Source organism: Bos taurus, chromosome 24, assembly GCF_002263795.3.
Source record: "Bos taurus isolate L1 Dominette 01449 registration number 42190680 breed Hereford chromosome 24, ARS-UCD2.0, whole genome shotgun sequence".
NCBI classification, from domain to species: domain Eukaryota; kingdom Metazoa; phylum Chordata; class Mammalia; order Artiodactyla; family Bovidae; genus Bos; species Bos taurus.
In genome coordinates, this window is record NC_037351.1 from 21,590,492 (window position 1) to 21,610,825 (window position 20,334).

The 20,334-nt window shown below is 48.6% G+C and overlaps 1 protein-coding gene across 3 annotated transcripts in view; it reads left to right on the forward strand.

Annotated features, from left to right (window-relative positions):
* INO80C (INO80 complex subunit C) overlaps positions 1 to 17,663 on the forward strand; it is a 24,898-nt gene extending 7,235 nt beyond the window's left edge. For 2 of the 3 annotated variants that reach the window (XM_059880874.1, XM_059880873.1), the window contains exons 2-5: positions 8,038 to 8,148; positions 9,364 to 9,475; positions 10,407 to 10,474; positions 17,280 to 17,663. In XM_059880874.1, the coding sequence (XP_059736857.1) occupies positions 8,047 to 8,148; positions 9,364 to 9,475; positions 10,407 to 10,474; positions 17,280 to 17,411 (414 nt within the window). In that variant the 5' untranslated portion in view covers positions 8,038 to 8,046 and the 3' untranslated portion in view covers positions 17,412 to 17,663. 3 annotated transcript variants of the gene reach the window in all.
* The last annotated feature ends 2,671 nt before the right edge of the window (positions 17,664 to 20,334 follow it).

Below are 20,334 nucleotides of genomic sequence, written 5' to 3' on the forward strand. Positions count from 1 at the left end.
CGGTTGGAGTCAGGACCCTGCGAGCTGCCCTGGAGACACGAAGCTGTGTGACTGGGATCTCCAGGCAGGCAAGCTGAGGCCTGGCTGATTCTGGAGTCACGTAGGGGTTGTCAGGTGTTCCTTTGTTGGCGGGTTGGGTTTCTCTTCCTTGGGACTTCAGTTCAGTCGCTCAGTCGTGTCCAACTCTGCGACCCCATGGACTATAGCACACCAGGCTTCCGTGTCCATCACCAACTCCCAGAGCTTGCTCAAACTCATGTCCTCTGTCGTCCCCTTCTGCTCCTGCCCTCAATCTTTCCCAGCATCAGGGTCTTTTTAGCTCTTTCTGTGTTGCAGAGTAGACACCCCTTAGGGCCAGGCGTCACTTCTTTCCTGATCGCAGGGCGGTCATGTCTTCAACCGTTCAGCTCCTAAAGTCTCTTAGCAAAGGAAATGGCAACCCACTCCAGTGTTCTTGCCTTGAGAGTCCCAGGGACGGAGAAGCCTGGTAGGCCACCGTCTATGGGGTCACAAAGAGTCGGACACGACTGAAGCGACTTAGCAGTCACATATTAATTGCAGCCCTGCCTCCCAGACTCAATCCTCCTCTGGACAGAGGGTCTCTCCCTCTCATCTCGTCACTAACAGACCCAGGCGTCCAGCTTGGCAGAAGCCCAGGGGAAGGGAAGACCGAGGGTGGAGTACCACAGAGGGTGGGTTTAAAGGGGAAAGAAAAGCAGAGCACCCAGCCCTGGGCCCAGAGCCACGTGTTCTTTGCACCTGCTCAGAGAGGGAAGCCAGCAGTCGTTGTTTCAGGGTCAGGAAGCGGCTCCGGGTCAACGGTGGCCCATTTGGTGTCAGGATGGTGTCCTTTCTTGTCCCCGCCTCAGCTGCTGGAGGTCTGGCCTGCGGACGGGGAAGCGGCGAGGAAAAGGTGATCAGACAAACAGGAGGGCTCGGTTGGTGCTGGGGTCAGGGCTAGAGTGCGGCCTCGTCAATCCCTTCCTACTGCTGGAGCAGCCCGAGCAGCAGGCCTCTCCTCCCACTGCCTCCCTCCCTCTGGCTGCTGTCTGTCTCCAGGTGGGGTCCCTGCCCTCCCAACCCACGTGGGCTGCAAAGCACCTGCGTTCCTCAGCAGCCCAGGTCCAGCGAGGCATTCCTGCCGCGTCCTCCTGGGCCTCCCAGGACCTGGGAGCAAACAACCCTTATCAAAGGGCTGTTCTGTGTTCCCTCCCGGGATTTCCCTGTGCACCCAGCACCTCTGAGCCTCCCCACTTAGGAGTCGGGGGCTTCCTAGGTAATGAACCCCGCTGCCAATGCAGGAGATATAAGAGACTCGGGTTTGATCCTTGGGTTGGGAAGACCCCTGGAGGAGGGCATGGCATCCCACTCCAGTAGTCTTGCCTGGAGAATCCACGGACAGAGGAACCTGGCAGGCTACAGTCCACGGGGTCACACAGAGTCAGGCAGGACTGATGCAGCTTAGCACACACGCACACACACTTCTGGTTCAGAAGAAAAAGCTGACGCCCCTGCTGAGGACGGTGCCCTGCGAGCCAGGCATGTTCTGTGGATGGTTCTGGAATCACCAGCAGAGCCTTCTGGGCCTGGTTCTTCATTGCCCTCAAGTATCTCCTCTTTGCTTCTGAGCAGTTCCGTTGGTTTCTTTTCTCCCTGGTGGAAACAGCATTATGTAAGCAGTCATTTTCTTTATGAAAAACTCAGTGAAGCTGAATCTTAAAGTGGATCTGGCCCCAGGATACCTCTTTCACATTCCACCTGTTTTTCTCGAGTTGGCCCCGGCTGGCTGGGCTTTTCTGGTCTGACCTGATGCTCACCATGTAGTTCTTAGAGTTGTTTTTCTCTCTCTCCCTTAACATGGGCCGCCCTATAGGCCCTGTGTCCTGGCAGTCCACACCCACTGGCCTGCTCCTCGCTGGTGTCGTGACCCCCAAAAGCAACGCCTGCCCATTAGCAGCACTCCCCGGTCCCCTGTCCTGCCAGCTCCTGACAACCTCTGGCCTACTCTCTATCTCTGTGAGTTTGACTACTCTAGGTGCCTCAGCTAAATGCAACCATACAATAGGTGGCCTTCTGTGTCTGGCTTCTTTCAGTTAGCATAATATACTCGGGTTTATCCATGTCGTACCATGTATTAGTACTTCATTCCTTCTTACAACTGTAGAATATTCCACTGTATGGATGAACCTCATTTTATTTATGCGCTCATTGGTTGATGGATATTTAGGTTGTTTGTACTTTTGGGTTATTATAAATAATGCTTCTATGAATATTTATGTATGAGTTTTTGCATAAACATTTGTTTTTAATTCTCTTAGCTAAGTACCTAGGACTGGAATTATTAGGTCATATGATAATTCTGTGTTTAATTTTTGAGGACCCACTAGACGTTCTTCCAAGTAACTGCACCTTTGTACAGCTCACGAGCAGTGTGTGAGGGTTCCAGTTTCTCCACATCTTCACCAACACATGTTATTATGCCTCTGAGTAGAGCCATCCTGGTGGGTATGGAGTAATATCTCTTTGTGGTTTTGATATATTTCCCTAATGACTAATGATGTTGAGCAAATTGTCCAGGTTTGCCTAGTGGGAACCTCTTCAAACTGACTCTTGTGTCTTTTACTTTACCTCTGTCATTTTTTGAGTGCCATGATGGACTGAACTGTGTTCATTCAAGATTTATTTGTTAAAAGCCTAACCCCCAGCATGCCTCAGAAAGTTACTATATTTGGAAATAGGGCCATTAGTAGTTAAGGTTAAATGAGGTCATAAGGGTGGAGCCCTAATCCGATTTGACTGGTGTCCTCATAAGAGGGAGGCTGTCATAGGGGCGTGTATACACAGTCAGAAGACAGTCACCCACAAATCAAAGAGATCAGTCTCAGGAAAACCCAGCCCTGCTGACATCTTGATCTTGAACTTCTAGTCTCTAGAACCTTAATAAACTAAATTTCTCTTATTTAAACCACCCAGTCTGTGGTATTAATATTTTGTTACACAGCCCTAGCAAACTGATACAAGTGATTTCTTACCTTCTGGCACCAAAAACTCATGCTGTACTTTCTTGCCCCAGTCCTGGAATCAGCTGTTTCTTCAAAGATCACTTGTTCTTGGAGAACAAAACCTGGAAACCAGGATCTGAGCACTGGTGTGCCTGTTGTGTGTTGACCAATAGAAGGTGCGCAATGTGAGAGTTGTGAGTTAAGCTTTATTTGGGGCAAAATGAGGACCGCAGCCCAGGAGACAGCACCTCAAAGAGCTCGGAGAAACTGCTCCAGAGAGGTAGTGGGGGAAGGTTGATAAATAAGATTTTGGTGAAGAGTTCCATGCAATCAAACGCTTATCTTACAAAAGGTTTTCCTCTAGTCAAGAGGAGCTGATGTCACCATGAAGGGATTTAGTGCTTTTGTAGATAGGAGGAGGTGCAAGGATTGGGACCGTGAACTCAGTTCCTGAAAATACGTATCTAAGGAGCTGCTATCTATGGGGTTGCGCAGAGTCGGACACGACTGAAGTGACTTAGCAGTAGCAGCAAGGAGCTGTCCACCAGTCCTCCTGGAGCACAGAGGGCCTCACTGCTGTTCTCCACCCTGAACTCCCTTCAGGGCATGTGCAGCCGCAGCAGCACGGGGTTCAGTCCTCCACAGAGGCAGAGATGGCAAATGCCCTTGGCAAGCCGATTTGCGGTTGACATGTTCATTGTTTCTAGCCATCTCCTTGGAAGCAATTAGGAAATGTAGGGGGTCATGTGTGTGAGTGTGTGTATGACCATCCCCCATGCTCCTGTATCCATTTCTTTATTATTATTATTATTATTTAAAAGAAAAATCTGGCTGCCCTGGGTCTTCATTTCAGCATGTGGACTTTCTCTAGTGGTGATGTGCAGGCTTCTCTGGTTGCACAGCATGGGCCCTAGAGCAGGCAGGTTTCAGGAGTTGCAGCTCGCGGACTCTCTAGTCATGGCCTGTGGGCTGAGTCACTCTGTGGAATTCGGGATCTTAGTTCCCTGACCAGGGATCGAACTCACGTCCCGTGCATCGGAAGGTGGATTCTAAACCACTGGACCACCAGGGAAGTTCCCATTTCCATGTTTATCTTTCTATCTATATGTTAAACCCATGAATTTATATCGCTAACCTGTGATTTCAGTCCAGTAGCAGGCGGTTCATTCTAGCTGTCCCTCAGTCCTTATTTGCCTCATCTTAGAACGCATATTAAGTAGTTTCAGAACCATTAACCTGTACTCCTGGGAGAAACAAACCTCCCAATTGTTCATGGTTCTTTTTGCCTCTCACCTTGAGTTATATTTTTGGAATACTGTGTTCATATCACTAACGTTATTTCTCCCTTCCTCCCTTTTAGTGTGTCTGTGTTATTTACTCAAACCTCAGGTTGTTTTGGTTTCTTGTGTGCATTCCATTTTTTCTATCTGCTGCCCCATGCTTGTTGGATTTGTCCATCTATTTGTATGTGAAACTTTAACATTCTAAAGGAGATCAGCCCTGGGTGTTCTTTGGAAGGAATAATGCTAAAGCTGAAACTCCAGTACTTTGGCCACCTCATGCAAAGCGTTGACTCACTGGAAAAGACTGATGCTGGGAGGGATTGGGGACAGGAGGAGAAGGGGACAACAGAGGATGAGATGGCTGGATGGCATGACCGACTCAATGGATGTGAGTTTGAATGAGCTCTGGGAGATGATGGACAGGGAGGCCTGGCGTGCTGCAGTTCATGGGGTCGCAAAGAGTCGGACACGACTGAGCGACTGAACTGAACATGCCTCAAAAGGTCAAAACTACGGACAGCTATACTTGGAGATGTTTACTCCTCTCTTACTTCCACCCTGTTCCCTTGCACCCGCAGGTAACCAAACCCAGTCATTTCTGAATTAGCCTTCCTGTGTTTCTTTGGATTTGGCTGCTGCTTCCCATCCAGAGGAGATTCCTTACGACAAACCCCTGAACATATACATCTCAAAAACGGATGCTGACAGAGTTATGCTGCATTGTCTTGTTCCTTAACTCCAATCAGTTAATCAGCCAGTGATTATTTGGTGCTTCTCTGTGCTAGGTTCTGGGTTAGACGCAGGCATGGAAGACTGGGCCAGATGGTGAAGCCGGATGTTCAGGCCCCTGTGTCTTCTCACTCTCGGGTTGGCCCCTCTCTTCATCTGTTCACCTCTCTCCTCTGTGTCTCCTTGTTCCGGTCTGTTGTTCCCTGCCTGTTTCACAAAGCTGCTATCATTTCATTGACTACTTGCATGCTAAGTCGCTTCAGTCATGTCTGACCCTCTGCAACCCTATGGACTGAAGCCTACCAGGCTCCTCTGTCCATGGGATTCTCCAGGCAAGAATATTGGAGTGGGTTGCCAATTCCTACTCCAGGGGATCTTCCCAACCCAGGAATTGAACCCAGGTCTCTCATGTCTTCTATGTTGGCAGGCAGGTTCTTTACCACTCACACCACCTGGGAAGCCCTTCATTGACTAACCAAGAGTTAAATACAGCTGTTAATTATGTATCCAATTTATGATATTACTCTTACCAATAGTCAACACAAAATAGCATTGACAACTGGCCAAAACTACGCAAGGTAATGTTGGTTACTGATTAAATGTGATGGGAAAAAACCAAAGCTCCATCAAATTGGGTCTCTCAGGACACATATATTAATACCCGCAGAAATTTTAGGACCACGAAGGAAAAATCACAAGGGTAATGGAAGTTAGTTACATACAAAATGCTAGATCTTATCTTTCTTGTAAAATTAAAACTGACATGAGCTAATCCCGATGGAAATTTTTATGAAGCATAAATAAAAAATGGAAAACACTGAAGACCATTTATGCTGGCAGAAAATGACTCCATGGGTTTGGGGACCAGAAAATACAAATTACAGGAGGGAGGGGGAGAGAGAGGGGAGGCTGGAAAGGAGGCCGGCATTTGTGCCTTATCCCAAGGGTGGTGGGAAGCCCTGGGCAGCTGTCAGCAGGGGACAGACATCAAACTTACATCTTAACAGTGTGTCGCTGAGCATGCTGCAGAGAATGGAGTGGGCCTCAGGCCTCCTCTGAACCCCACAACTGAGGAAGGGCCAGATAAAGGAAGGACTGTGGGAGGGAGGGGTGGAAAGGAGAAGAAAGAGAGAGAACTATGGCTACATATGGTGGGGAAAGAATGAGGAATCGGAGGGATCTTAGTTCTTAGAGAGTGGACATCTGAGCAGACCTTGGAGAGGAGAAAAGTTAGGAGAAGCTATGAATGGGGGGACGGATGAGGGGAGGGGCCATCCGGATAGCAGAGGGGTCATGCACAGGCCCAGGGTCGGGGGAGGGGGGAAGGGAGGGGAGACCCTGGAGAGGAGTCTGGGAAGTGTCTGAGGAGAAGCCCTTCAGGGGGCTGTTTCAACAGAGTGAGTGGTCCCCATCTCCCCCTCCCACCTTCCCCCACATGGAGGCCATTTTAGGGGGGCAGGTAGGGGTGGGATCTATACATACAACCAGAACTCTCGCACTCTGCTGCTAGGAGTGTGAAAGAGGGCAGCCCATTTGGGAAAGTGGTATGTCAGTTTCTTATCCCTGGGTTGGGAAGATCCCCTAGAGGAGGAAAATGGCAACCCACCCCAGGACTCTCGCCTGAAAAAACCCAATGGACAGAGAAGGCTGGCAGGTCACAGGCCAAAGGGTCACAAAGAACGGGACAGGACAGAGTGACTACACACGCACACACTAGTTGGTTTCTTAGAAACACGTGCTTACCGTGTAACCTGACCATCCGACATGTAGATGTTTACCCAGGAGAAGTAAAGACATACATCCATGCAGAGGCTTGTACAGAACGTTGGCAGCAGCTTTATTTATAATAGCTGAAGGCTGAAAGCAACCCACATTTCATCAGCAAGAAAATGGGTAAACACACTGTGTACATCCTCTACAGGGGAATACCACCTTAAGAGCGGTATACAAATTCTGTGCAACAAACCACCGGTCCATGCTGTGACATGGATAAACCTCAGAAACTCCATGCTGGGAAGCCAAACACAGCAAACAGCACATGCTGTCGGATTTCACTCATAAAGCTCTAGAACGGGCCAAAGTAACGTGGGATTCAGAACAATGGTGGACCATGAAGGTGGAAGATACTGACCAGGAGGAGGCCTGAGGGAGCTTTCTGAGAAAGATGGAAAAAGTCTGTCTCCACAGAGACCTGGGTTACACAAATGGAAACATTTGGCAAAACTCATGAAACCTACACTTAAGATCTGTGCCTTTCACTGTGTATAAATTGTGTATCCATTAAAAAACAGTTTATTGCAGTCTGGGAAGATTGGAAATTGCAATACAAATCAGAAGTGATTTCTTGCTTTGGCTTGTTGTTTTTTTTCTTCTTGATTCTTAGCTTAAAAGGCATTTTGTTTTAAAGTCCGGGAGCCTGCTTGTCAGGGCGCTCTCTGCTGCAGCCAGCTGAACCGAGGCCTCCTGCCTCCTCTCCTCTCCTCGCTCAGAATGCTCACAATGCATTCTGTTGTGCCCTGAAGCGTGCCAGCACCAGCCTGGGTTCTCTGATTGGAGACCCTTCAAGGGACTGGATCTTTTCGGTCTTAATGTTTCAAGACATAATTTAACAAGATCAGTAGGAGCAGGGGCCACGTGGAGTCACAGGGATGGTGGGGCTTTGGCATTGGCCCCAGCTGGATTGAATCCAGAGGCAGTTACTGTGGGGCCTTGGACCTGTCCGCCTGAGCCTCAGTTTTCACCTTGTAGTGGTAGAACACCTGTGCTTGGCACACAGAGGAGCTAGGACGTCTGGTAGCTGGGGTCCCCTGGCTGCCTCCACTGTGGCCTATGCACAGACAGGTGCAGATCCCAGCCTGGCAGGTTCTCCCCCGACCCCACCCCATGCAGATCCCCGGCTGGGGCTCCGGGCACCCTGTCTGCTCTCCTGTGTCTGGTGCTGTCATCTTAGATCTTGTTGAGAGCTGAGTTAGGAAGCTCAGCTAAAGGACACTGACCCCATACTATTCTTATTTTGTTTTAAGGGTATCAGCATGGATGGTGTGACTGAGAATAAGATGGTGCCCTCTGATTTTAGCACAGGACCCATGGAGAAAGCTGCCAAACCATTGCCATTTAAGGATCCCAACTTTGTGGTAAGCATCTAAAGTGAAAGTGTCCACTGATCAGTCATGTCTTACTCTTTGCGACACCATGGACTGTAGCCCACCAGGCTCCTCTGACCGTGGAATCCTCCAGGCAAGAATACTGGAGTGGGTTGCTATTCCCTTCTCCAGGGTTTCCTCCCGACCCAGGGATTGAACCCAGGTCTCCTGCACCGTCAGGTGGGTTCACTATGCTCTGAGCCCCAGAAGCATCGAATTTGTTTTATAAATAAAAAACCAAACCACCATGCCTCGGCCTCTGATCTCACTCGGTCGGTCTGGAGCCCGGGCAGCGCTGGTGGCCTTTCTCCTTCAGTCTAAGTCACCACGCCCTCCGCCGGGGACTGTGGTTTGAGGTCTGGGGGCAGGACAGCCCTTCCTGTGGCTCTCCCAGTTCCCAAGGATTTTGTGGAATTCATTCAGTGATACTGTTTTTAGGGTGTCATTTCCAGGATGATTGCTCGCCTTCCTTTTTTCGTGAGATTTAGATGAGGTGTGCAGTAATTATAGGAGGAATGTGCCTCACTAGTTTCTTTAGGTACATCTAAGGTCTTGTGCTATCAAGTAGATATAGGTGCCTCTTTCTTTTGTTCTTGAGGGGTAGGATAAATTCCATGATTCTGATTATACCATTACAGTTTATTTTTCACTAATTACCTTTGAAAATTCAGCATTAATAGTGCCTGTAACTTTTGTGTTCTTTCCATTTTATCTTCACAAGACAAAAAAGAAAAAAAATTTCCAGAAAGCTTGCCGTGTCATGAGGGAGGCTTCTTTGGGTTTTCCTGGAGCTCCAGTAATTTACAAGGTGGAGACTGGCCCTCAGAAGGGAATTGAGAGATGTGGTCATGTGTTTAAATCTAACTTTGTAGTAAACTTACTTTAAAGTAGTGAGAAATTCATGAGTGAATTCCATAAAGTTAGACCCAATAAAGGATGTGATTTTCTATGTACATATTAAAAGAATAACCCTTTATTTCTGTTCCATCAGCGACTAACTCATGCATTTTACAAATCCAAAAGCTGTGTTTTTTTATAAGTAAGCTTAAGGTATATGGTGTAATATGTTTTTTTAAAGCCTTAGGGTACACTGACTGTTGATTGAATGAAAGGTTTATTACAGTTATGAATAAGCATAAATGTCAGATTCTGAAATGATCGTCTCCATTGATTTTTGTTTCTTCTAATCCACGCTTGCGCCTCGAGCATTCTGGCCATGGTGGTGCAGTGGCTGGCAAGAAGAACAGAACCTGGAAGAACCTGAAACAGATCCTGGCTTCTGAAAGGGCATTGCCATGGCAACTGAATGATCCCAACTGTGAGCTGTCTAGACCCTCCTATGTGTTCATAATGTTCAGCCTAGGAACCTTCTTATAACAAACCTGCATTATCTTATCATGTTTGCGTTCATGGAGAAACATTTTCTAGCTTAGGAATTTTACAGTGGTATCAATATAGGAAGATTATGTGTGTGTTTCCTCATAGCTTTATACTCTGTGTTGAATCTGTGTGTATTGGCGTTGTCATGGATGTGTGGTTTTTAGTGTCACTGTTAACATTTCAATCTGGAGAAGCAGGTCCAGATATGATGATATGGGTGTTGCTGTTAGACAAACTGCTTATTCAAAAGTCTACTCTTAAAATGTGTTTCCAAGTGAAATGTTGCCCAAGCTTTAGGAGGGTTTCTCACCACCAGCTTAAAGGCCCGCTCTGTTTTACTCTCCAAGCCAGTGTTTTTCAGAGTTAATGCTTTATACTACAGTATTTCCGAATGTCTGTTGTATGTTCTGCTCCACTTTAGTGGAAAGTACAGGTTCAAAGTTCCTTCCATCTCCTGCCCCACGGCGTGTGTTTCGTGGGGGTGACTCAGACTGATGACAAATGAGCTAGTCAGATGCCTGGGTGTGGACATTCCGGTGTCCGGATGCTCAGATCCAATTAGTGGGTTGTTGACACCTCATCACCATCAGCCTGTGTAGCCAGAGACTGTGAAAGCAGCTGGTGGGCCAATGAGCTTTCTGGTGGTTCTGCTGGAGTGGAGGGTCCCTGGGGACAAGGCAGAGCCATACTTGAAGACTGTGCTTGGCCTATGGCATCCTGTATTATTTCCCCAGAGAATTCTCTGAGCACTTAATCACAAGGTAGAAAGTTTGGGAATATTATCAAGCAATATTTTTAGGGAAAAAGGGGAAGGGATCTGAATGCTTTAAAGCCAGTTCAGTTAGCTTCTTGTTTTTTTTTTTTTCCAGACTTCAGTATTGATGCTCCTCCATCCTTTAAACCAGCTAAGAAGTATTCTGATGTTTCAGGTCTTCTTGTGAGTATCATCACACCTCTATGTCATATAACACTGAGCCGAAAAGGAGATTTCACTGTCCCCTCTATTTAGACAGTGTTGAATAGCGACACTGGTCCTGCCTGGGGCTCGTGTACTGGGAACAGGTGATGGGTTTGTACAGAAGCGTTTATGCAGTTATTTAAGAGCAGCAGCGACCAAGAGCGGGGACTTCCCAGGTGGCTTGGTGGTAAAGAATCTGCCTGCCACGCAGGAGACACGGGTTCTATCCCTGGGTCGGGAAGATCCCCGAGAAAAGGACATGGCAACCTCACTCTGAGTATTCTTGTCTGGAGAATCCCATGGACAGAGGAGCCCGGTGGGCTACAGTCCATGGGGTTGCAAAGAGTTGAACATGACTTAGCAACTAAAAGGCAGCAGCAGCAACCTGGGGCATCCATGTGGGCAGCCTGGAGCAGGTGTTGCTCCAGAAAGCAGGAGACCTGGGTATTACTTTCCTTTCCTCTCCTTGTTAACTATATGAGATAACATGAAAGAAACATTTTTTTTTTTGTTGGCTAAAGTTAAAAAAATTCCCTGCATCTTAGAGATGACTGTACTTAAAAAAAAAAAAAATGTAAACTTTTCTAAAGAGGCACTACAGTGAAGATAGTGGTTTTCATATTTATTTTTAAGCATCAGAATCCCTTTTCCAAATGAAAGCTTTTACAGAATGCCCTGGAGCCCACCTGCTCACTGTGGCCCCATGTGGGTCTGGTCCTCTGTCCTTCTGCCCACTCCCCACCACAGGGACCCCTGTGGTGCTTCTAGGGGACACAGTTTGAAAACCAGCAGTGTGGTTCGATGAGTGGGACTTGGGCAAGTCCATGAACCTCGGTGTACCCCAGAGAATCTTGTTTCCTTATTTTCAGAATGTGGATGAAGTATAGAAGTTTTTAGAACTTTGTCATGCTTTTTCATTATTATTAGATTTGGAAGGTGGGCTTCTTCTCATAACTGTGGAAATAATGAGACACTTCATTTTTTGAAGCCCATATACCTCATTTAAATTCTTTACTTTTTTATGAAAATATATGACTCCAACCTCTGTAACAAACTAAATTAATGATACACATTTTACACTAGGAAAGATTTTTTTTTTTATTAGTTTTCCTCTCTGGATTAGTTGTATGTTTTTAGCTTTTCTTCCAGAGAGGAGCATATACTCTTCAGACTTATTAACACAGACCTTAAATATAATGAGCCTAAGAAACAGGGAGAGCAGCAGTGTGGGGTTGTGTCTGGTGGGCTCTTCCTTTCATCTGTTCATGGGCGTGTGTCTCTTCTGAAAGGTCCCCTGAGGGAGCTTCCATTTGAGAGAAATGTAGTTTTAGGCTATCTCTTGTCTCCTGCCAGAGAATAGTTGCCTTGTATATTTGACCCATTTTAGTAGCTGTTTATGGAAGGAGAACTAGTCTCGCACCAGTTATTCTGTTCTGGCCCAAAGTGGAAATTTTCCCCTGTTCCATTTTGTGCTGAGCTTGTAGCAGCCATGGTTTATGACTTGGAGGGTGGCCCCTTAGATCATAGCTTTATCGTCACCGTTTCCAGGCAGCTCATCTGCTAATACAGTGGTTTTTACACATTGAAGGTGAAGTCGTTCAGTCGTGTCCAACTCTTTGAGACCCCTTGGACTGCAGCCTACCATGCTCCTCTGTCCATAGGATTTTCCAGGCAAGAGTACTGGAGTGGGTTGCCATTTCCTTCTCCAGAGGATCTTCCTGACCCAGGGATCGAACCCGGGTCTCCCGTACTGTAGGCAGATACTTTACTGTATGAGCCACCAGGGAATTTTGTTCATGTTGAAAAGCATTGTTCCAGGCCCCTTTATGCCGTTGGTAAAGGACTTGTCATGTTATACATAACCTTTTGCCCTACTGTATGTAAGAATTAACACATTCTGAATATACAAAGAACTCTACCAAATCATTGAGGGGCTTCCCTGGTGGCTCAGATGGTAAAGAATCTGCCTGCAATTTCAGGTTTGATCCCTAGGTCAGGAAGATCCCCTGGAGAAGGGAGCAATCCCATAGAAGAATCAACTAAAAGATTATGAATAGACAATTACAAGGATGAAACGCAGATGTTAAGTTTCACTGAAACTGATAAATAGATGTTCAGTTTCACTGATAGTTAGAAAAAAGACCCATTGAATAGGGGAAAAATGAAGACATTGGCTTCTATGCCTTGCCATCAACATACAGAAATGGACATCCTCCTATATGGTTGTTTTGAGATGGGAGTTACATTGGTGCATATTCTTAGGAAAACAAATGGTAAAGGTCAGTTTTCATTCTGATCCCAAAGAAAGGCAATGCCAAAGAATGCTCAAAGTACCGCTCAGTTGCACTCATCTCACACGCTAGTAAAGTAATGCTCAAAATTGTCCAAGCCAGGCTTCAGCAATATGTGAACCATGAACTTCCTGATGTTCAAGCTGGTTTTACAAAAGGCAGAGGAACCAGAGATCAAATTGCCAACATCTGCTGGATCATGGAAAAAGCAAGAGAGTTCCAGAAAAACATCTATTTCTGCTTTCTTGACTATGCCAAAGCCTTTGACTGTGTGGATCACAATAAACTGTGGGAAATTCTGAAAGAGATGGAAATACCAGACCACCTGACCTGCCTCTTGAGAAATCTGTATGCAGGTCAGGAAGCAACAGTTAGAACTGGACATGGAACAACAGACTGGTTCCAAATAGGAAAAGGAGTACATCAAGGCTGTATATTGTCACCCTGCTTATTTAACTTCCATGCAGAGTACATCATGAGAAACGCTGGGCTGGAAGAAGCACAAGCTGGAATCAAGATTGCTGGGAGAAATATCAATAACCTCAGATATGCAGATGACACCACCCTTATGGCAGAAAGTGAAGAGGAACTAAAAAGCCTCTTGATGAAAGTGAAAGAGGAGAGTGAAAAAGTTGGCTTAAAGCTCAACATTCAGAAAATGAAGATCATGGCATCTGGTCCCATCACTTCATGGGAAATAGATGGGAACAGTGGAAACAGTGTCAGACTTTATTTTTTGCGGCTCCAAAATCACTGCAGATGGTGACTGCAGTCATGAAATTAAAATACGCTTACTCCTTGGGAGGAAAGTTATGTCCAACCTAGATAGCATATTCAAAAGCAGAGACATTACTTTGCCAACAAAGGTCCGTTGAGTCAAGGCTATGGTTTTTCCTGTGGTCATGTATGGATGTGAGAGTTGGACTGTGAAGAAGGCTGAGCTCCGAAGAATTGATGCTTTTGAAGTGTGGTGTTGGAGAAGACTCTTGAGAGTCCCTTGGACTGCAAGGAGATCCAACCAGTCCATTCTGAAGGAGATCAGCCCTGGGATTTCTTTGGAAGGAATGATGCTAAAGCTGAAACTCCAGTACTTTGGCCACCTCATGTGAAGAGTTGACACATTGGAAAAGACTCTGATGCTGGGAGGGATTGGGGGCAAGAGGAGAAGGGGACGACAGAGGATGAGATGGCTGGATGGCATCACTGACTTGATGGACGTGAGTCTGAGCGAACTCCGGGAGTTGGTGATGGACAGGGAGGCCTGGAGTGCTGTGATTCGTGGGGTCGCAAAGAGTCAGACATGACTGAGTGACTGAACTGAACTGAGGGAGACAGGAAAGTAGAGGCCTACAATGTAACAACTTCTCTTCCAGCCAGTGCCTTAGAGAAATAGTGTGTACAAGGAGCTTCATGCAGAAATGCTCATGAGAAAACGTGCAAGCAAAACATTGAAAGCAACATAAAGGTCAACCGGGGTGGGGCGGGGTGGGGGGCGCTTCCCAGGTGGCGCTAGTGGTAAAGAACCCACCTGCCAATGCAGGAAGAGTTGCAGTTCAACCCCTGGGTCGGGAAAATTCCCTGGAGGAGGGCATGGCAACCCACTCCAGTATTTCTTGCCTGGAGAATCCCATGGACAGAGAAGCCTGGTGGGCTACACAGTCCATAGGGTCACAAAGAGTCGGACATGACTGAAGTGACTAAGCACGCATTCAATGTGGGGTAGGGGTTCATCCTGTTCTGTGAGGTTGATGTATAGGTAAAAACATGGATAAACTTTTAAGATGTGGTACAAAGCAGTGTAAGTGCACGGTACTACCAAGTAAGAATAAACACCCAGTCACCGGGCGCTTCTCTGGCATATGTGCGTGTGTGTGTGTGTGTGTAAGAGTATGTGTATATAAAGTCTGGAAAGGTGCCCACCTAGCAGTGATTTCTACAGGGGAAGATAAAGGACTTGTTGTTGTTTGGCCACTAAATCATGTCCAGCTCTTTGCAGCTCCATGGACTGTAGCCCCCCAGGCTCCTCTGTTGATGGGATTGCCCAGGCAAGAACATTGGAGTGGGTTGCCATTTCTTTGGGGATCTTCCCAGTCCAGGGATCAAACCCAGTCTTCTGCTTGGCAGGCAGTTAGACTTGTAAAAGGAGACTGTAGTCTTATTGACAATGTTTTTCTTTCTTTTTTTGTTAAGAGAAGAATATGTTCACCTGCTACTTGTATAAATTAAACTTATGTAATTAAAAAATAAAGCCAGGCTTGTGTTTACGCTGACACGTCTGTTCCAGTGAGGGGCTGTTTCCCTGTGTGGGGGCCTGGCCAGAAGGCCCACAGGGTCACACCTGTGTTGAGCCCTGGTTACAAGGCTGTGGAAAGTGCTTCAGCACTGGGGGAAGTGGGGGCCAGCGTTCACTGCCCAGCTCCCTGCAACAAGGGAGGCGATAAAGCCACTTGCTGCCTGCCCTCTGAGGAGGGGGCCTTGGCTTCATGCAGGCTGGAGGGACGGAGTCCAGAGGAGGACAGACCACAGGAGTCCAGCTCCCTGCTCGTTCATCTCTGGGGGGTCCCCGGCCTCCTTCCCTCTGTTCAGAACACTCGGTCAGGTCCGGTCTGTGCAAGTGTACGTCGACCTTCCTGTCGGTGCAGCGGTGCCCTGAGTCCCGCAGTATCGATTCAGCAGCCTTCCTGGCAGTAAGGTCTGAACTTGGGCGGGCCGGCAAGGCACAGCTTGATGTTGGGAGTGAGGCAGCCACAGAGATGGAGGCAGGCCAGGGCTGGTTCATCCGCGAAGGCCAGATGATCAAAGCCAGATGCATTCGCCGGCACCTCTGCTGGGAACTGCAGGGCAGCCTCCCCTGCCAGTCAGTGCATCTCACTGCCTCATGGTCCCTCTGAAGGGACCCGCTGCTGTTTTTCTAGTTAAGCCTTCCTTTACACGAGCGTCACTGAAGGAAACATTGTACAGAGAGGCAGTCGCTGGATTAAGCCAAAGGATCAAAGGTTTGTTTTGTATAGAGCTTTAATTAATCTTAGCTTTTTAGGGATAATCTCAGTTTCCTGATATGCAGACCTTAAACACTTTAGGAAGCTCCCTGTGGTAGAACTGAGACTTTTTAGAGATTGAGAAACTCATGACTCAGTCTCTTCAGCTTGTTGCCTCTTCACCCAGCCTCTCTCCCTCCTGAAATCATCGCATCGCTGGGCGTCTGGGTCCACGCAGTCGACCGGCACTGGCACAGATGATCCACACTTGAGTAATTGGCTGTTATCTGTCTAGACGTTAGTGGCATCTTTTCTAATTTCTTAAAGGAATTCCAAATGACTCACCCTCGTGTTTTCTGTTTCAAAGTCTATAGGAGCCGTGTGCCCTGAGGTAGACAGTAAGTGAGTATTTTCTCCACTTTGCATATGGGGAGAACAGGCCAAAAGAGAAATGTGATATGTCAGCGGAAACAACTTCTCTTTTCCATGCTTGTGCTGGTCGTTCATTTGTTCATTCACTCACTCATCCCTCTTTTGTGGGACAAGCACTCACCGTAGGCCCACTGTGTGCTCTGCATCGCGCCAGGAGACAGTGCAGCTGGGATCCAGTGATAAGCAGACCACGGGGTTCTGGCCTCATGGAGCCTCACAGCCTAGACTTCAGTCAGAGTCACACAGATAATAAACGTAAAAGCAGCAGAGATATGCATCCCACCGGAGACAGAGGTGCTGAGGTGAACGCCAGGGTGGGGTCCTGACCCGCCTACAGGGGCAGATAAGGCTTCCCAGATGATATGACTTTGGGGGCTGAGCCCTGAAGGTGATTGCTGAGCAAGGAAAGGGCGAATGGGCAGGACAGGAAGGAGGGTGTCAGAGCCAGGGTAGCTGGAACCAGAGAGTGGGGTACACGTGGCTGAGGAAGAGGCTCGGGAAGCGGGGGGTTCTAGGCAGTGTCTGAGGAGCCATGCTGTGGCCTTGCGCCTTTGTCCTGAGAGCAGAGAGAAGAGCCGTTGAGAGATTTCATGAGAAAAGACATGATCAGAATTGCAGGTTGTGACGATGCCCCTGGCTGCGGGTGTTGATGGCAGTCCCTTCCAGTGGAAGAGGGTGGGGTGGCCATCCCAGCCCTGCAGGGGAGCCCTTGGGGGGCCTTGGGAGAGGCCTGGGGTGGGGGGACCAGGAGAGGAGCGCCCCTGGAGTAGGTGGAGTGGGGGCGGGTGCATTCTGGACAGGTGCCTGCCGCCCTGAGGCGCCAAGCAGAAGATTCCCCAGGTGTCTGCTGTGGTTATTCCCCTTCTTTCCTGTCCATACCCTGAAGCATCTCTCAAGTCTGGGGAGATTAACTTGTCTTTCCCACAGTGAGTGATTTGGCTTTCTTGGTGACAGAGTCAGACATGATGAAGATACATTGATTGCACTTTGAGTAAAAACCAGAAAACTAATTTTTAACTTGAACTTGAATCTCACTGCCAACAACACCTCTCTGCCCTTCTCTCTGCCTGTTTTCTCACCCAGGCCAACTACACGGACCCGCAGAGCAAGCTGCGCTTCAGCACCATCGAAGAGTTCTCCTACATTCGACGGCTGCCGTCCGACGTGGTCACGGGCTACCTGGCCCTGAGGAAAGCCACAAGCATCGTTCCCTGAGCCTGGAGAAACGGAGATGAGGTGGAAAACCATTTCCCAAGGCAGACTTTGGGCTCAAGATTTTGTTTTATGGAAACAAACTCCTGCTGTCAATCTGGAAATGTCAGTGCTGTGCCTTGGAAAGAATGTTTGGCTTTCATTGAAGGAGGGTTGTTTTTTTTTTCTGTTTTCCCTCCAAGTGTGATATTTCCTGTTGAATTAAATTATACTTCAGTTGTTGCCTCAAATAAAGTTGTTTGACAAGAAAGAAAATTGTGCTTTTAGTTTAACCCAAGTAAGTCCTCGAATTTTGGCTTCAAAGCTATGGAGTCTCTTATAACACGTTTAAAGACTCTACGATGCATCCTGACGGTAAGGCTGGATTATCCCTGATCCCTGTGACCCCCGCTTTGAGCACGTTCATCTCTGTCTCTGATCAGAATGCTTGGAAGAGGTCCAGAACTGGGGCTGGAGGAGAAAGCACAGAGGAGCTCACCCTGTTGCCCTGGCTTGATCCTTCCCTTGGGCCTTGGTCTCTGAATCAGCCTCGCTTCTCAGCCTCCAGAACCTGTTAGGTAAGCCACTGACGGTTTGTGGCATTTAGAGCAGCCTGAGCTGACTGAAACACTAGCTCTGGCCTATTTCTGGAGGTATGGGGTGTGACCCTTGTAACCCCTTCCATGGGGGCGTCTGTCTGGGCACGGGAAGCCACCCGCTTCCCCTCCTCCGAGAGGAAAGCAGTCTGGGCCTGGAGGAGATGGGCTTTGAGCCCCTCTGAGCCCCATTCCCGCAAGTCTCTGGGGAGGGGAGAGTGGAACCAGGCCTTGGGGCTGGCTCTGCTTTGGAGATTAGGTCCCCAAGTTCCTTTTCTTTCTTAGGGAAAGCCCCTCTGGGTGGTGGTGTTTTTCAGTTGCTAAATTGTGTCCAACTCTTTGCAGCCGCATGGACCTCAGCACACCAGGCTTCCCTGTCCATCACCAACTCTCAGAGTTTGCTCAGACTCATGTCCATCAAGTCGGTGATGCCATCCAACCATCTCATCCTCTTTCGGCCCCCTCTCCTGCCCTCCATCTTTTCCAGCATCAGGGTCTTTTCCAATGAGTTGGCCCTTCGCATTAGGTGGCCAAAGTATTGGATGAGAGAAAGGGAAAACAAGGTCGAGAGTCGGCTGGGGGCTGCCTGCAGGGCCAGCGGCAGCTGCCTGGAATCCTGTGTCATTCAGCCCCTGCCCCGTAGCTGGGCGGGGTGAGGGGGTGGGAGGGGTGCTGTGTGCTTCCCCCTCCCCCATGAAAAGGGACTGGCTGACAGCCAGGAGAGCGGGGACCTTTCCTAAGCCTGTGGGCCCTGAAGCACTCAAGGCTTCGCTGAGGCACTAAGCACTAACAAAACCATCTGAGGCCTCAGCGTAACTCAGACACCCGCCCCCAGCAGGGTGTCTGAGCCATAGATCAGGGGTGGGGCCTGAGAATCTTCATTTCTAACTAACGAGACTGATGTTGCTGACCCAGAAGCCGCACTTTGAAACCCACCGCCGACACAGAAGTTCTCTGCAAGGCCAGAGGCTGCTCCCTGGGTTCCTGCACTCGCCCTGGGAAACTCACATTTCTGTTGAAATCAAGGAGCCAGTGAGTCACGGGACCTTCCTGCCCCACTTCCACCGTCTGTGACATGCAGAACGCCTGGGGCAGGTGCACTTCTTTTCCAGGAAGGGCCCCCATTTGGTTAGTGGCCCACTATCCAGTTCTAACCATGTCTAGAAATGGCAGTTCTAATCATTTTTAACCCTGCTTGCTGGCCGCTACCTCAGTCCTGACTTCAGACTCTCCTGGGCCATGTCCAGGAAGAAAGAGAGCCCCCACCGGGCACATGTCCATGGTGGGGGCCACAGACCCCTGTGGGCTTCTCAAGGTTGGGGATGGGCAGTGGAGGTGTGCCACCCGCTCTCTGGAAGTCACCTGGGACCCGTTAAATGCAGATTCCTGGGCTACACACTAGACTTCTAACCAGTGCAGGGAGTGGAGCGCGGGCATCTGCATTTGACCCGTATTCCGCTGTGACTGTGAGGCACAGGAGGGTGAGACCGCCGCCTTCCGCAGCCAGAGGGGAAGCACGTATGCCGGACACCTGGCTCCCTTCTTTCCTGTTCCCCTGCCAGGTCTTCCTTGCCAGCCCTTATTTTGGCCAGAGAGCTGAGTTCTGAAGGTCAGGTCACTTCTCTCACCCCAAGCAACGGGGATCCAGGCTGAGCCAAACTAAGCTTCGGGCTGTGAGCAGCTCCAAGGAGTCCTCCTAGCAGTTCTGAACAGGCAGGTAACTTGGTGCCCTCGCTGTGCACGCCTGGTCCAGTGTTCTCAGTCCCGCTGTATGATAGCATCACCTCTGCAGTGGGCAGGGGTCAAAGTACACAGAGGTTGGCATCCAGCTGTTCTAAGCCAGAGGTAGGTAATACAGGAGGAGGGCTGGGCATGGTGTTTATTTTAAACTCCCCAGATGAGTCTGTTGTGCAGTCAGTGATGAGACTTTTGCGGCAACTATAAAGAGAGTATTTCCCATGAGATATGTTTTCTGATTCACAGATCAGCCGTCTCTGTATACCCCAGGCCCATGAACAGTTTGGAAGGGGGTTCTTATGTATGTGGGTGTGTCTGTTTATGATTCCCAGTCAATCTTCAAGGAAATCAATCCTTAATATTCTTTGGAAGGCCTGATGCTGAAGCTGAAGCTTCAATACTTTGGCCACCTGATGCAAAGAGCTGACTCATTGGAAAAGACCCTGATGCTGGAAAAGATTGAAGGCGGGAGGAGAAGGGGACAACAGAGGATGAGATGGTTGGATGGCATCACCAATTTGATGGACATGAGTTTGAGCAAGCTCCGGGAGTTGGTGATGGACAGGGAAGCCTGGAGTGCTGCGATTCATGGATCGCAAAGAGTTGGACATGAC